We start from the raw sequence: 17,420 nt of genomic DNA, 5'->3' as shown, positions 1-17,420 counted from the left end.
CTGGCTTCTGTGATAAATTGAAGATAAGAGTTACACAACTTTCCTGCCGGGGCTGGCTTTGAACCTTGGGATCCTCAAATCTCAGTTTCCTGCGCAGCTAGGATTATATGCCTGAGCCACAGGCGTCTGACTAGTGGGAGAACTTTAACCAAAAGTGTTTACTTTTTAAGAAACAACACCAAACCAAATGTCTGACCTACTGTTGATTTGAAAAAGAACAGATGTCTATTCTGAGAACATATTAAGAAAGATGTTAGTGGCTTTCTTCCTCTGTAAGGGAGGGAGATGGGTCAGCAGAGTGTAAATTGAAGAGGAATTTGATCTTATTTTCTCATTGCTCTTTTTGAGAGTATTGGTATTGTTTCATTTTGCTGGTTTTTAAAGTTTGTTTTTTTTTTTTGGCAGAAAAATCTCATAGAGATCAAGCCAAAACAACACAAAAAGTATAAACACACCAATTGCTTTAAATACCAAGGATGTCAGCATGAAATTAAAATGAATAGACTGACATTTCTGCTATGAAAATTTTTAGTCAAACTGATTTAAACCAACAGTGAAAACTTCTTGCTTCACCTTATAAGGAAACATTGACTTTTTTCAGTGTTATTTGGGGGAATGGGGCTTAAGGGTATTGGCATTGGGGTATTTTGGGTTAAAACTTACTTCCATCTTGAAATGGCTCTTGGGATGGTAGTCTGTCTTTGGTGGCAGCATAGCAAATGCAGTTGGTTGAGTTGGTACATTACAGATTTCAGAGAGATGAGGTCTCTGAAGCAAAGGGTATGTCTCCGCCTCCATGTGTAACTGTTAAAGAACACTGTTGTCATTTGAATTCTTACTCTTTTGAGCTTGCTTTTGAAGTAACTTTCACAGAGAATTCCTGTTACCTAGACATGGATGACAGACTTACACCATTTCCTTTTTTTTTCTTAGACGTTCCAACCTCAGAGCAGCCTGAACTGTTCCTAAAGAAACTTCAGCAGTGCTGTGTCATTTTTGACTTCATGGACACGCTATCTGATCTTAAAATGAAAGAATACAAGCGCTCCACTCTTAATGAACTGGTGGACTACATTACAATAAGCAGAGGCTGTTTGACAGAGCAGACTTACCCTGAAGTAGTTAGAATGGTGAGTTTCTTTTCTCCGCCGCTGACACTTTAAAGCATCTTCGTAGCTACTCACAGGTGTATTTATTGCAGAGTAAGGTCACTGGAGGTTGCCAACCTTCTCAGAGCTAAGCACGAATAGTCGGCACAATCCTAGAAGTTGAAGAGCATGATTTGATGAGGATGAAGTCCAAAACGTTTCAACTACAACAGCATTGAAAGAATCAGTAACTTCAAAATACGAAGCCAAGAAGGCCAGGGACTTACTGGATTTCTCACTTTGAAAAAAGAAATGATATAGGAGAATCCACAAAAAGTTTTAGATCTCTGTTTGAAAAATATTCAAGCCTGTTGGATGTCTTGATTTCTTTTCTTTTTTCTTTTTTCTAATTCATTGTGTTCTGTTAGAAATGGCTTTAGACTTTTATTAATTGTGATTTGTAGAATCTAGTGGAAGCCTCCCCTGTCTTTATAACCAACCCTGCTCTTTACATTTTCTTTGAAGTTAAGGGTGTTGCCTTTCATGATTTTAGAACAGTGTCTCACACTCTGTGGCCATTAAGAATTGTAGGATGAAATATTATTAGCATGATATAAGTAGTTATATTCTTAATGTGTCAGCAGTTAAATTAGTTTTCAGAAATTAAGCCAAAATGTAATTGTATGTTAGGTTTCTGAGGGTGGGTTGTTTCCCTTGGCATCCTAGACCATGGATCAAGGGGGCAAATGCTTTTGAGGGCTGGGTGGAAGGAGGGAAAAAGGCTGGTCTCTTGAACTGTGCAGCTAAATAAGCTGCAGAGGCTCAGAAGGGTCAGGTGTCATTAGCAAGCCCGCTGGCACACTTCATGTACTGTGAAATGTCACTGACTTTTTCTTGTTAACTCTTATTTTTTATATACCAAATTCAGAAAGGAGACATTTGTGATGGAGCAGATATGATTAAAAATGATAGTTCAGATTTGAAAAAAGGGACTTTCATTATCTCTGCTTGAGAAACTGATTGATCTATGAAGGTCATTTCAAGACAGTCAAATGTACTCATATCTACGTAAGAATGAATATTAGAGTTATTAAGTTACAGGAATGTAGTCCTGGAATGTTCTGTAGGTTAACTGCTGTCATTGAACAGTACTGATGTTCTGTAGGTTAACTGCTGTCATTGAACAGTACTTTTCAATTGGAGATTTTTGCCTTACAAGGACATAGGCTACGTTCTGGAAACATTTTTAAAAAAATCACAACTAGTTATAGGAGGTGGATATTTTCAGTATCTAGTGAGTGGAGGCCAGGGATGCTGGTAAACATCTTACAATGCGTAGGAAAGTCCCACTAGAAAAATCAATTCAGGCCCATCCCAGAATCTGTAGGAAGGTTTTTTTTGGCATCCTAGAAGATCATGGATCTAGAAAGCACGTGGTTTTCTGGGTTGGGTTGGAGGGGTAGAGAAGGCTGGTTTGAATTGTGCAATTAAGCTACAGAGAATCAAAACAGTCAGAGTTTAAGCTTACTGGGACAAGTGCTCCATTACTACAGCCATGGCTTGAGTCCTTTTGATTTTTTAGCTTCATTTTTTGGAGGGGGGGGTTGGTTGTAGGATTTGAACTCCAGGCCTGGGGTTGTCCCTGAGCTCTTCAGCTCAAGGCTACCACTCTACCACTTGAGCCACAGCACCACTTCCGGTTTTCTAGTGATTAATTGAAGATAAGAGTCTCATGGACTTCAGTGCCCTGGCTGGCTTTGAAGCATGATCCTCAGATCTCAGCCTCCTGAGTAGCTAGGATTACAGGCATAAGCCATCACACCTGGCAACTTCTTTGTTTTTCAGATATGATCCATGCTGAGTTTACCTGGCCTGGTCTCAGACCAGGATCCCTCTGCCTATGTCTCCCATGTCACTGAGACCACAGGCATATGCTCTTGCTCCTTTTTCCCTCCTTCCCTCCCTCCTTCTTTCCCATACCAAGGCTTGAACCCAATTCATGATTGCCAGGAAAGCATTATACCAATTAAGCTATATCTCTCATCTCTGTTTTATTTTCTTTCTGAGTTAGTGTCTCACTAATGTGGTCTACTTTGACTCAGATCCATAATCTTCTTGTTTCTAGCTGGGATCCTCTATTTGTAGCTGGGGTTATAGGAAAAATTTTTCTTAAACTCAAAAATGATGATATATTATACAAACTTACCAAATCTTACGTTTTGCGTGTGTGTGTACACACACATACACACATACACTAGCATGTGTAAAGTTTCTTTTTAAAAATGGCTACCTGATATTTTATTGCATGGATTATTTAGTCAGCATCATATGGATATCTTTGTTAAAAATGACAGCCTGCCTTTGGGCAAGAACATTTCTATGATGTTTATTCTTGTTTTTTCATTTTTGGTGGCATTGGAGTCTTAACTCAGAGCTTTGTGCTTGTTTCAGAGTCACTACCACTTGACCCACACATTTAGTCTAGCTTTGCTTTTATCTTTCAGCTAGGATTTTGCACTTACACCTGGGCTAACTTGGACTGAGATTCTATTTACGTTTCTCTAAGTGGTTGGGATGTCAGATGTGTGCCACCACCAGGCCCAATGTTTGACATGTATGTAATTTTTTAAGTAGTTTTATAAAAGGGGTTACCCTTCAACTTATCAGTTTATAAGTACAAACTACCACAATCCATATCACCCTCAACATTTTTGTTGAGATGGTGTCTTTTTCTCTGGCTGGCTAAACCATAATACACACACACACACACACACACACACACACACACACCCTAAACCATAACACACACATACACACCCTAAATCATAACACACACATACACGCGCGCACGCGCGCGCGCGCGCACACACACACACACACACGCACACCCACACCCCCGCCCGCCTCATTTTTGTTTTCTTTTTTGTTTTTGCCAGTCCTGGTGACTGAACTCAGGGCCTGGACACTGTCCTTGGGCTTTCTTCAAGGCTAATGCTTTACCACCAAGCCTAGTGCCACAGCACCACTTCTGGCTTTTCTGTGTATGTTGTACTGAGGAATTGAACCTGGGTCTTCATGCATGCTAGGCAAGCACTGTACCACTAGGCCAAACTCTTGGCCCCTGTTCGTTCTCTTTTAATGATTTTAGATTTGGAGGAGGAAGGATGGGAAGAGGAAGGCATGAACAAATGTAGGCATGGTACTCTTAGACATTTTGTGGAAAGTGAACTATGTAACTTCTGCCCCTTCTCCCCATCTGTGGGGCTTGAACTCTGGGTCTGTGCTCTGCCCCTGAGCTCTTCAGCTCAAGCCTGCTGCCTTACCCCTTGAGCCACAGTGCCACTCTCAGTTTTCTGGTGGTAAATTGGAGATAAGAATCACACAGCCTTTAGTGCCTGGGCTGGCTTTGAACTGTGATCCTCAGATCTCAGCCTTCTGAGTAGCTAAGATTACAGGTGTGAGCTACTGCCCAGCTGAACTATTTAACTAGTGGGCAGGGATGGGAGTGGGAAATAGAGAGGAAATGAAGGAAGGGGTTGACATAGTCTGAAGAGAAAAATACTCATTAACTGACTTAGGAAATAATAACAGCTATTTACACCACCTTAATAGCATTAATGAAAGTATATTTAAAAAATTTTTTAAATTATGTGTTCACAGAAAAATTGAGAAAAGTGCAAAGATCTGTAGTATGTTCGTGTGTGTGTGTACATGCGTGTTGATACTGGCGCTTGAACCACAGGGCCTGGGTGCATTCCTAAAGCTATTTTTGCTTAAGATAGTGCTCCACCCAGATGAAGTGCTTAATTCAAGAGTTGATGTTCCTGTTAGGGACCAATGAAAAGTTGTTTGAGTTGGGGAAAGCCATTTTTTTGGGGGGGGGATATTGGGGCTTGGTCATGGGGCTTCACTGCTTGGCTGGGCTTGGGCGCTGTCCCTGAGCTCTTCAGCTTCAGGCTACCTCCCTACCCCTTGAGGTAGGGAGTGTTGCTTATGGTTTTCTAGTGGTTAATTGGAGTCTCATGGACTTGAGTTCCCTGGCTGGCTTTGAAACGAGATCCTCAGATCTCAGCCTCTTGAGTAGCTAGGATTGGAGGCGTGAGCTACCGCACATTTTTAATGTGAAGTCTGAATTTTAGAATTGAGAGAAAAACAGTGCTTTTTATGCATAACAAAAATGTAACAGTGTTAAAAGCTCTACCACTGAACTACATTCTGCTCTTTGGTTTTTATTTTTGCCTGTCCTGGGGCTTGAGCTCAGGGCTTGAGCTAAGCACTCTGTTGGTGAGCTCTACCTCTCCCCTCTCCCCTCTCTCCCCTCCCCCTTCCCCCTTCTCTTTCCCTCACTCCCTCTTTCTTCCTCTCCGTTCCTCCTCTTCTCCTTACCCTTTCCTCCCTCTCTTTTTTCCCTCCCTTATTTCCTGTCCTTTCTTCTTCCTTTCTCTCCGCCCTCTCTTTGCTCCCTTTTCCTCTTTTTTCCTTTTCCCCCTCTCCTCCTCCTTCTCCTGTCTTCTCTCTCCTCTCTCCTTCCTCCTTTCTCTTTTTCTTTTTATGGTTGGTCATGGGAGAACTTGAACTCTGGGCCTGGGTGCTGTCCTTGAGCTCTTCAGCTCGAGGCTACCGCCCTACCTCTTGAGCCACAGCGCCACTTCCCTCCCCTTACTCTTTAACTCCTCTCCCCACCCCCCTTCCTCTCTTTTTCTCTCTTATCCCTCACTCTTCCACTTTGCTGGCACTCTCTCTGTATCTCTCTCTACCCCATGACTCCACTTCCAGCTTTTTTGGATAGTTTATTGGAGATAGATTTCATGGATTTTTCCTGGGTTGGCTTTGAACTTCAGTTCTCAGATCTCAGCCTCCTGAGTAGCTAGGATAAGATGCTTAAGCCAACTTAAGCCATTGTGTGTCTATACCTTCGCGTGTGTGCGCATGCGCGCGCGCGCGCACGCACGCACACACACACACACACACACAGAGTCAGGGCTCTCTTAAGCCATTGTGTGCCTATACCTGTACACACACACACACACACACACACACACACACACACACACACACACACATACACATACACATGTGCGCGCGCACACAGTCAGGGCTCACCAGTAGCCCAAGCTTGTTTCAACTGTCTTCTGTCTCAGTCTCCTAAGTGCAGAGAATACAGGTGTGTGCCAGGGCCCAGCTCATGGTCTTTTATCTGCTGACAATCTCATAGTCTGTTAGAGAATACTCCTGTGGACAAATTACAATGTAGTGTCAGACTCAGTAGAAGTATGTTTGGGGCAAGGAGGGGGAGTGGAGAGCAGTGATGATTGATTGGAGGCAGGTAGGTGATCAGGGCAGGTTTTCCAAAATAAAGCCTCAGAAGGGTTATTAAAAAGATGAACGCATGTATCTACACGGCTGAACTAATGAAAGTACGTGATAAAAGGGCATTCCCGAAACACACAACACATTTAGAGAAGCATTAGAAGTGCTGTATTGTTTCTGTGGTGTGTGTTTATGTGCAGGTGTGCATGTGTGTGCTCACCTGCTCTCAAGTGGGAGGAGTTGAGAGGCAGCAGCTGTAGATGCTGAGCTGGGTCAGATTGTGAAGGAATAGACTGAAGAACCATTGAATGGCCTGAAGCAGAGCAGTGATAGTCTAGAGTTCTATTTTAATTGGGAGGGGCTGAAAGTGAAGGGAGGAGAATGTTTGAGTTAGAGAAGTTGTGGAAGTCTATTGCTGATGTGGAAGAGAGGAAGAGATAATGTTGGAGGTTGACTTAGGAAAAGTTGAAGCCACATATATCATTGGTGTGATGTTGGGGGGGGACAGAGGCAAGTATTAGGATAGCTATGGTAGTGAGATGATACAGCAGAGAGAGCAGGTCTGAGACAGAAGCTTGGGTTGAAGTTGGATGTGTTTATATTGAAGTTGCTGTGGAAGGCATAGGTGGGGAAATGTGGAGATGGAGGTGGGTAATTGTCAGCATGGAGTGGGGCAGATGAGAGAATTGGTGCAGCAGGTATAAGGGAGCCAGGGGTTGAGTGGATGGATGAGGAAGCAAACGTGTTGACAGTTGATAATAATTGGTCCTAGCACAGTGGCATCTTGGATGTGTGTCTTCCCTTGAATGAAATGCTCTCATTTCTGTCTTCAAAAATATATACAACTTTGTCTCCAATTTATTGCTAATATTTTCACATTTTAACTTTATGACTTGCCTAACTCCAAATCTGTTTTCTGTATAGAGCATACAATTCTTCTAAAGCTGAAGTAGTTTTAATAGAACACATTGTTACTTTTTCTTCTTTTCTTTCTTTTGTGTGTGTGCATGCGTGCGTGTGTGTGTGTGTGTGTGTCATGGGGCTTGAACTGGGAGCTGTCCCTGAATTCTTCAGTTCAAGGCTACCACCCTATCCCTGGGCCTGGGTGTTGTCCTTGAGCTCTTCAGCTCAGAGCTACTGTCCTACCCTTGAGCCAAGCCCCACTTTCGTTTTCTAGAGGTTAATTGGAGATAAGTCTTAGATCCTTTTGTGCCCAGGCTGGTTTTGAACCTTGATTCTCAGATCTCAGCCTCCTGAGTAGCTAGGATTACAGGCATGAGCCATTGTTGCCTGGCTTTTTTCTTCTTTTCTATTGAGACTTTTTATTCCATGTCGTGGCCATTGTTACCTTTGTTCTTTTCTCACTTTCAAATTATATCCTGTCATTTGGTTTGCTGTAAGTGCTTTATCTTTTGAACATTCCTTGATTTAACTGGAATCACAGCTTGGGCTAGCATCTTAATAGAATTATATGAGGTTTTTAAAGAATCATGAATTTGCAATGAGATATTTCTCTCTATCTTGTTATTATACTCTTAGGAGTGTTTATTTCACTATGTAATTGTATATCCTGGCTATACTTTTCTTTGAAGGTGTAATTTTAGATCCAAAGAGTTAAAATTTGCCTGTTAGTATGGTTACAATATGTTTGGTTTTGTTTTATTTTGTTTGACTAGTCCTAGGCTTGAACTTGGGATCTAGGCACTCTCTTTGAGCATTCTCAGGCTAGTGCTTTACCACTGAAGCCATAGCACCACTTTCAGCCTTTTCTGTATATATGGAACTGAAGAATAGAATCCAGGGCTTCATGCATGCTAGGCAAGCACTCTACCACTAGGCCACACTTTTGGCCAGGTTACTGCTTTTTTTTTTTTTTTTTTTCTTGTACCACAGGCAGTTTTATTGAATTCCAATTTGAAATAAGAAAAGAACAGTCAAGAGTTTAAAAATAGTTGAATTAGAACGTCAAGGTCATTACAAATCACAAGTTCTAGGCACAAGGAATGAATGTATAGACAAAGGGACAATGGTTACTTTTAAGACTGAAAATACTAATATCAATCCTATTGATGAACTTATTAGGAAAGCTTGAGAATTGAGTAACTCTAATAGGTAAGACTAGAGAATCAAATTAATGTGCTAGTATTGGGGGCTTGAACTCAGGGCCTGAGCATTGTCCTTGTGCTTTCTCAAGGCTAAACCCCTTCCACTTGAGCCACAGCACCACTTCCAGCTTTTTCTACGTATGTGGTAATGAGGAATCAAGCCTGGGTCTTGGCACATGCTAGGCAAGCACTCTACCCCTAAGCCAAACTCCTGGCCTCTGTCCCTTAGTTTTATTGTTGAAGACTGGTGCTCTACTGCTTGAGCCACACTGCCACTAGAAAATCAGAAATTAAAAGAATTTCTAGGCATACAGAACAGAGTTTTAAGATTATGATAAAAAAAATTGGCAAAGACAATTTTAGGATGAGATCCGAAAGAATTTACTACAGAAGGTTAGAAGCAGATTTTAACATCTGTAGTTTGTCAGAGAATGGCAAAACTGGCAGTATGTTTTAATAACATCTTAAACTGTTACTTTTTGTTCCTCTAGTTAATGCTCAGTTAACAATATTTAGCTTATAGATCTACTTCTGAGCTCATTGAACCCTCTTTTGACTGCAAATGTTTATGGTGTGCTATGTATATATTTATGGGAGTAAAGTCAATTGCTTCTGATTAAATTTTCAAAGGCAAATCTGACTTCAGAGCATTTAAGTTGAATTTTGCCATATGTTCAGTAAACAGGTATGCTAGATGCTGCTCAGTTGAGAGCATCATAATGTAAGATTGTAAAGGAGCAAGATCCTCCCATTTATGTCAGCAACTAAAGATGAAAACTGAAGTTATTAGCATGACTTCACCAAGGAAACCATCTGGGCCTGGAGTTTTCTCTGTGGGAAGGTTTTTGTTTTTGGCAGTGATGGGGATTGAACCCAAGCCTAAAGCATGCCAAGCACATACCCTACCATGAACTTCATTCCAGCCCCTGTGGGAGGGTTTTAGGTAATGCATTCAGATGATCTTATTTCACCTTTCAGAGGTTGTTAGAATAGCTATGCAATTTAGAATTTCAGTTTTTTTTTTTTTTTTAAATACTGTCTGCAATTTGAACATAGGACCTGGATTCTATCCCTGAGGCCCCCCCCCTTTTTTTTTTAAAGATAAGAGTCTCACAGACTTTCCTGTCTTGGCTGTCGTGGAACTCTGGTGCCCAGCTGGCTTCAGTCATATTCTCAGTCTTTACATGGTCTCCCAAAAGCATGTCTTTGTAAAAGATGGCCAGTCTCTGTGCATTTCCCTTGTTAGCAGCACAGTAATCTACAAAAAACGGCAACATGAGTTAATTCAGTCTTCATGGCAGCCTCATGGCACTTTTATTTTATTTTTATTTTTGTTGTTCATGGGGGTTGAATTCTGGGCCTGGGCTGTCCCTGTACTCTTCTGCTCAAGTTTGGCACTCTAGCACTTGAGCCATACTGCCACTTCCAGATTTCTGGTGATTAATTAGAGATAAGAGTCTCACAGATTTTTGTGCCCAGGCTGGCTTTGAACTATGATCCTCAGATCTCAGCCTCCTGCGTGGCTAGGATTATAAGTGTGAGCCACCGGTGCCCAGCTGGATACTTATATTTTAGATATAGTTTTGTGTGTAAGGTAAAGGAAATACAGGACAAGTTAAAGGACCCAAAGCCCTACACTTGGATCACGGATCCTAGGTGATGTGTTTCCAGAGTCCTTACTTAAACTACTTGCCTATTTACTTACTGCTGCCCTGAACTCAATCCTTTCCATTAAGAATGAGGACCAAAGTCCCTCATGGTTGGATTCTAGCCACACTGCACCGTGTTTTCTTCCTTGAACTCTTCTGAAAGGATCTTAACAAGCTGGGCGTTGGTGGCTCATGCCTCTAATCCTAATTGCTCAAGCAGCTGAGATCTGAGGATTGTGATTCATAGCCAGCCTAAGCAGGAAGGTTGGTGAGCCTCCTGTCTCCAATTAATAAGGAAGGAAGCCAGCCAGCCAGCCAGCCATCCAGCCAGCCAAAAATGGGACTGTGGCTCAGAGTGGTAGAGCACTAACCTCACATACAAAAGATCAGGGACCAGTGAGTGCCCAGGCCCTGAGTTCAAGCCCCAGGACATATAGACACACATACATAATATCCTTCCTTGTATCTTTTGCTGTTTCTGACAAGGCCATACCTAATAAGTGGGCTCTGGGGCTAAAAATAAGTTGGCTTTTGCCTAAGAAAAACCCTTTTTCTTACTCCTCTTCTCCTACCACCTCCCTACCTGGCACAATAACTTTATATTGCCTTTGTTTTATTTTTAAATGTATATCTCTTGACTGTTCCTTGTCCTGACTTCCTCCTACTTGGTGATTTGCGGGATAAGAAAAAGTTCAGGAGGAGGGCTACTTGAAGCCCCCTGCTATTCCTCCCAGAAAAACATTCCTGGAGGATGCAGTATTTCTGGCCACCACTGGCTCCTCCAAAGGAAATGCTCTTTCTACCCAGGTGTGTGCCATCTTGCCATCTTGGTTGACTTGGTTGAACTCAGGCATAGAAATAAATTAAAGACATTCCTAGGTCAGTCTCAGAATTTAAGAGTGATAAAAGCACTATCTAATGGTTAGCTGTTTGACTATATAATTGGCTTTCCATTTCTAGGCTCTACATATGTGGACTGAATTACTGTTGGCTGAAAATGTTGTAAAAGATTGCATTTACAATGAATATGAAGATTTTTCCTTGCCAAGATTTCCCAAGTAATGCATTATAACTATTCATTCAGCATTTACAATGTAAGACATCTAGGAATGATTTGAAGTATATCAGAAAATGTGTGCAAGTGATATGCACACATAGTATAATGTTATATAAAGGATTCAGGTATCTGCAATCTGTGGAAGCCTGGGTACTGTGTGCCAGAAGCAGCCAAGAAACTCCTGAATGGCTTGGTCAGCTTTGATTGGGAGCAAGGCGAGTTCAATTATACTCCTTGATTTCCCTTCCATGTGTGATGGCTTTTCCCTAGTCCTGGGAAGTAGAATATCTGTTCACCCTGCTTTCCCTTTTTGTTTCTTGCCTGCATAAGAGATATAGGTAGACCAACCTGGATCCAGTCTGGCTGCTTACTTGGCTGTGCGATTTGGACAAATCTTTAGTCTTCTTAAGTTTGCTACTCCAGTGTAACTTTAAGGCTATTATAAAAACTAAGTTATAAAAATGCTTTAGCACATTAGCTAAATATATAATGCAGCTATTGTCATAGTTATTGTTAACTCGTGGTGCCACCTCTGATGGACTGACTTTTCTTTAAATGAATATGTTTGTCTAGTTACAAGGAAACTCTGCTATCCTGTGAGCTTTTTGACCTATGTTTTGTTGTTGGCCATGGGGCTTGAACTCAAGGCCTGAGCATCGTTCCTGAGTTCTGGTTTTTTTGGTAGTTATTTGGAAGATAAGAGTCTCGTGGACTTTTCCTGCCTGAGTTGACTTTGAACTTCACTTCTCAGATCTGAGCCTCCTGAGTGGCTAGGATTATAGATGTGAACCACTAGCGCCCAGCTAACTAACTAACTAACTATATATTATACTATATATATTATATATAATATATATATAAACACATAAATCTTTTAAGTAGTTGTATAAGACAGGTGTCATGCAGCAAAGCAGTATATGAATGCAATGTGTCTTGGATCTGTGTTACCTCCTTCAGCAGTCTCATCCCTCTTTGCCCTACCCTTTCCCTTACATTTCTTACTTTTGTGCTGTACACACATTGTCTGTCTGTCTGCCTGCCTGCCTGCCTGCCTGCCTGCCTACCTGCCTACCTGCCTACCTGTCTTTCTTAGAGCTTGAGCCCAGACTCTGGGCTTTGTCCCTGAGCTTCTTTTGCTTGAAGCACTCTACCACTAAGCCACATTCCCAGCCCTGACTAAGAATTTTTCTTGCCAGTTCTGGGGCTTGAACTCACAGCCTGAGCACTGTCCTTGGGCTTTCTCAAGGCTAGAGCTCTACCACTTGAGCCTCAGCACCACTTCCAGCTTTTTCTATGTATATGTTACTGAGGAATTGAACCTGGGTCTTGGTGCATGCTAGGCAAGCACTCTACCAAACTCCCGGCCTGTTACAAAGAATTTTTGACTGCAGTCGCCTGTTCCCCTCTTCATTGTCTACTCTTTTCCCCTTGTGCACCTCCCCCCCCCAACTTTCTGTATCTTTTCTTTTTTTTTTTTATTTTTTTTATTGTAATTAGTAAAAGGGTTACATGATATTTGCCGGATAGAAGGTGCATTAATTCACATACATTGATACTCTTTCACATGTCTTGGTACCCGTTTCCCTCCCCCCCTGTATCTTTTCTTGACTTTTGGTTTTAAATTTACTCTCTCAAGTTCTTTTTAGATAATTATCTCCATTTTTATATGTATGTCCCCCTTCAATCACCTAAGTAATTTTTTCTTGATACACTTAAATATGCATGTCCTTACTGTCTGTGTTAACAATCAACCATTTCTCTGCACAAATTCTCTCTAAAATGCTTAGCTTTAAGTGTACTGAAAAGAGGGGTTATCCTCAGGAATCAGCTGTTTGCATAATTTACAAGCTGTAGTCTTTCTGCATAAGTGCTTTTTATTTTTTTGCCAGTCCTGGGGCCTGAACTCAGGGCCTGAACACTGTCCTGGGGCTTTCTCAGGCATGAGCTCTACCACTGGAGCCACAGCACCACTTCCCCCATTTTCTATATATGTGGTACCTGGCTCTTCGTGCATGCGAGGCAAGCACTCTTACCACTAGGCCAAACTCCTGGCCTTCTGCGGAAGTGCTTAGTTCAGAGTTTCAGTGTAATTAAGATTGTTCGACAGTTGTGACTTACTCAGCACTGATGTACCCCAAAATATCCTCTCACTGTAGTGAAAGTAGTGGGCCCCACAGATGAGTTATAGTACTGCATCCAAGGTTTAGTATCTGTTTTTGCCTTCCATTTGACTTATCAGGGAGAGTGAGCTTGTTGTTTAGCAGCATAAGCAATGCTTATTATAAAGAAATCTCTGAAGATAATGGATGATAAAGTGGTTGTGAAATATTACCTGTGGTATGTATGAGAAGCTTAAGATAATTCTTGGTCTTGGTGTTAGTTTGTACAATTTTGCTATTTCTCTGTGGAGAGGTAGCACTGAAAGTGTTTTACTAGTTGATTCTCTAAGGAAAAGCTGTTTTACTACAGTGGGGCATGGATTATGAGCAGGAGAAGCAGAGGAAGGAAACTAGTGTCTCATTGTGGAGATTTCAGAGACAGTAATGCTTGAGGCAAGAATTTGGCAAGAAATCAGTGAGCAGGTCATTTCCTGGAGGTGGTAGCTGGATGCCAACTAGTATTTTTAGCCAAACTTGATCTGTAAATGAAAACAAGAAGAAATACGCTATCTCATGATTTCTCAGGTGGGAAGTACCTCTGCAAAGTGCAGAGAAGAAACAGAAATGAAAATACCATTGCCATGTTGAATAGAGAGAGGCAGTGGGAAAGCACACAGGAAACAGGTCCTAGCAGGGAGGGAAGAGCCCAGCTGTGGGAGTAAGGACAGTGAGCAAATTTGCTAAGTTGCTGCAACTTTTTTTTTTTTTTTTTTTGGTGCTGGTCCTAGGGCTTAAACTCAGGGTCTGGGCCTTTGTTCTTAAGCTTTTGTTCTCAAAACTAGCATTCTGCCACTTGACCCACAGCTCCAGTTCCACTTTCGGTCATTAATAGGATATAAAAGTCTTATGGACTTTGTTTGCCTGGGCCGGCTTTGAACATTGATTCTCAGATGTCAGCCTCCTGAGTAGTTAGGATTAGAGATGTGAGCCACTTGGGCCAGGTAGCAACTGTTTTTGTTTTTGTTGTTGTTTGTTTGCTTTGGGGGGGAGTTGATGGTGGGTCTTGAACTCAGGGCCAGGGTACTGTTGCTAAGCACCTTTGTTCTAGTTCTCTACCACTTGAAGCCACAAGAGCACTTCCAGTTTTCTGGTGCTTAATTGGACATAACTGTCTCATGGACTTTCCTTCCTGGACTGGCTTCAAACCTCAGTCCACAAATTTCAGCCTTCCGAGTAGCTAGGATTACAGGTGTAAGCCCCCTGCAACCCTGCTCAAGCAAGTGTAGTTTTTAAGACAGCAGATAAGAAAATGCTATCGGAAAATAGGATGCTTCCTGATCCTTTAGGAAAGTTAGTAACATGTAGCTTTAGTTAATTGATAGGAAGCTTCTGCTTTCCCTGCAGAAGTCCTGTAAGGGCTTCAAGGAGAGTGGGGGTAAAACACTTTTTAGCCATGTTCTAAACATTTATTAAGTTTAGACAGTACTGGAAAATTGAGTTTTGTATTTGTACTGCTCTTAATAACAAAGGGAGGAATTTCTTATGTCCTTTCCTGGAAAGGATATAAGAGAAGCTATTTTAGGGGACAAACAACAAGAAAGCCATGGTGTTCCCATGTACCTGTAGAATGTGACAAGATCAAAGAGCAGCACCTGCCCCTCTCCCCTTAGGGGGCATTTGTGCCCACCCTTCCCTTGACCTACCCTAAGGTGAGGTGGACTTGGACTGGCTGTTCCACCCTCCCTTGCAGAGGTGTGGCTTAGCCACTTTGTTTGGAGAAGTGGTTTTAGCCCAGAGAGGACTGGTTAGAATCTGTGGTCTGATGTCCATCAGGTAGCTAGCATGGGGCTTTGTGTCTTTGTTCTTTTTTGGTCTGTCATGGGACTTGAACTCAGGCCTGGGCCCTGTCCCTAAACACTTTAGCTCAAGGCTAGTGTTCTACCACTTTGAGCCACAGTGCCACTTCTGGTTTTCTGGTGGTTAATTGGAGATAAAGAGTCTCATGGACTCTTTCCTGCCTGGGCAGGCTTTGAACCATGAAACTTAGATGAATAGCCAGGATTACAGGCATGAGCCACAGGCACTCAGCTAGGCTTTGTTTTATTAATGAAAGGTGACAAACAGGAAGATATACAGAGTTATGTCTTCACACAGAGGTGTAAGAGATGGACAGGTTTCTATAGTGGTTCCCGCTTTGTTTTAGTGATTTCAAGTAAGAAAACACCATGAGCCAGAAAATGAAAATTCTGGGAAAAAAATTTTTTTAAGAGATCTGAATTAAAAAAATTTGAGAATTCAGGTTTAATTTTTCTTGTTGCATTTGCTGAGTTTGAGCCATGAAATGCCTAAAACAAAATTCAGAATTTACAGTCTCAAAAAAGTTCCATATTGTTGTTTCATCAACTTGTATGCTTTGGCTCTTAGAGGAAATCACTCACCTGCCAGGGTTACTGGGACCTGCGCGGTACAGAGCAGCGAAAGCCTGGCCTCATGTGGCTGGGCTGGGTGTGTGGGACGCCATACTGGATTATGAATGTAGCCATCTGAGCGCCTGCGCTGCACACTAAGCACTGTGACAACTGCAGTGTTTACACCTCTATTTTTGGATTCTAAGATTTAATATCAACAATCTTCACTTGTGGATTCACTGCTACATTTCCAGTTTTGGAGAGAATGCAATGTAGTTGTCTCTGTGTGAAATATCATTTCCTTGTGATAGTTTTGTGTGGGAATAACAGACTCTAGATAATTAATTTAACATCACTGCCTCCATTTCAGCAGGTTAAAAGGTGCCTCTTACTTTGAACAAAATTCAGTCTTGAAATAGAAGCCTAATGGGACTGAGTGCTTCTGGTAAGAATTAGTGGGTAGTAAGGTGGAGAGGGATGAGTGGACCTGGATTATAGAGGACTTGGCAAGCTAAGAAGAGGTTAGACTTAATCTTGTAGACAATGAGCAAGGAGAGGGTGGAATTTTTGAACAGGATGAGAGATACAAATAATACTCTTTCTTTTCTTTAATTGGTTTACATTAGTTTTACAGAGGGGGATTTCATTGTTACATTTCCATACAAATTTACAATATGTTCTAGTCTGTCTCCCCCCTCTATCATTCTCCTTTCCTCTCCCCTTCTCAGAACAACTTCAACAGATTTCTTTGTTCGGTTTTCTTAGTTGCAAACAGTCTATTTGGACCATACACATCCTTTCTTAAAATGTATTTCCAGAATTCCCCTCCCTCCTCTTTTTTGGGGGGGGGCTGGTGATGGCCCTGGGGCTTGAATTCTGGACTGGACGCTATCCATGAGCTCTTCAGCTCAAGGCTAATGCTCTACCATTGGAGCCACAGCTCCAAAAACTGGCAGTTAATTGGAGATAAAAATCTCAGGGACTTTTTGTGCCCAGGCTGCCTTTTGAATCACGATCCTCAGGTCTCCAGAGTAACTAGGATTACAGGCGTGAGCCACCAGCACCGGCTTCCTCCCCCTCATTTCTTCCCTTCCCTTCTTTTTTTTTTTGCCAGTCCTGGGGCTTGACCTCAGGATCTGGGTGCTGTCCCAAGCTTCTTTTGCTAAAGGCTAGCACTCCACCAGTTGAACCACAGTGTCACTTCCAGCTTCTTCTGAGCAGTTTATTTTGGAGATAAGAATCTCACAGACGTTTCTGCTAGGCTGCCAACCCTCAGGTCTCAGCCTCCTCGGTAGCTACAATTATTGGCTTAAGCCACCAGCCCCTAGCTCACTCTTTATTCTTTTTCCTTCCCTTTCCCCGTTCCCTCTTAAGTAGTGGTCCCTTAGTTAGATTCACTAATTAAATGTTCTATGTTTGCCCATACATGCGCGCAGACACACACACACACACACACACACACACACACACACACACACACACACACACACACACACACACACACACGGCTGTCCATAAATAGGTATATTTTTTACGTCTGGCTTGCATGTCAGTGAAAGCATATGGTATTTTGGTTTTGGAGCTTGTGTTGGTCAGTATGATATACTCCAGTTACATCTATTTTCCTGTAAATGATATGATTTCATTTTTCTTGATGGCTGTGTAATATTCCATAGTGTGTACATGTACATGTATCCATTTGTG

At 42.0% G+C, this 17,420-nt stretch overlaps 1 protein-coding gene across 3 annotated transcripts in view; it reads left to right on the top strand.

Annotated features, from left to right (window-relative positions):
- The window catches only part of Ppp2r5e (protein phosphatase 2 regulatory subunit B'epsilon), a 116,929-nt gene that overhangs the window by 53,316 nt on the left and 46,193 nt on the right, over nt 1-17,420 (top strand). For all 3 annotated transcript variants that reach the window (XM_090344247.1, XM_090344245.1, XM_090344246.1), the window contains exon 3: nt 934-1,130. In XM_090344247.1, the coding sequence (XP_090200373.1) occupies nt 934-1,130 (197 nt within the window). The remainder of the gene's footprint in view (nt 1-933; nt 1,131-17,420) is intronic.

Source organism: Megascapheus bottae, chromosome 14, assembly GCF_031878675.1.
Source record: "Megascapheus bottae isolate mThoBot1 chromosome 14, mThoBot2.hap1, whole genome shotgun sequence".
Taxonomy (NCBI): Eukaryota; Metazoa; Chordata; class Mammalia; order Rodentia; family Geomyidae; genus Megascapheus; species Megascapheus bottae.
The sequence above is the reverse complement of the archived record's forward strand: the minus strand, read 5'-3'. Positions and strand labels throughout refer to the sequence as shown.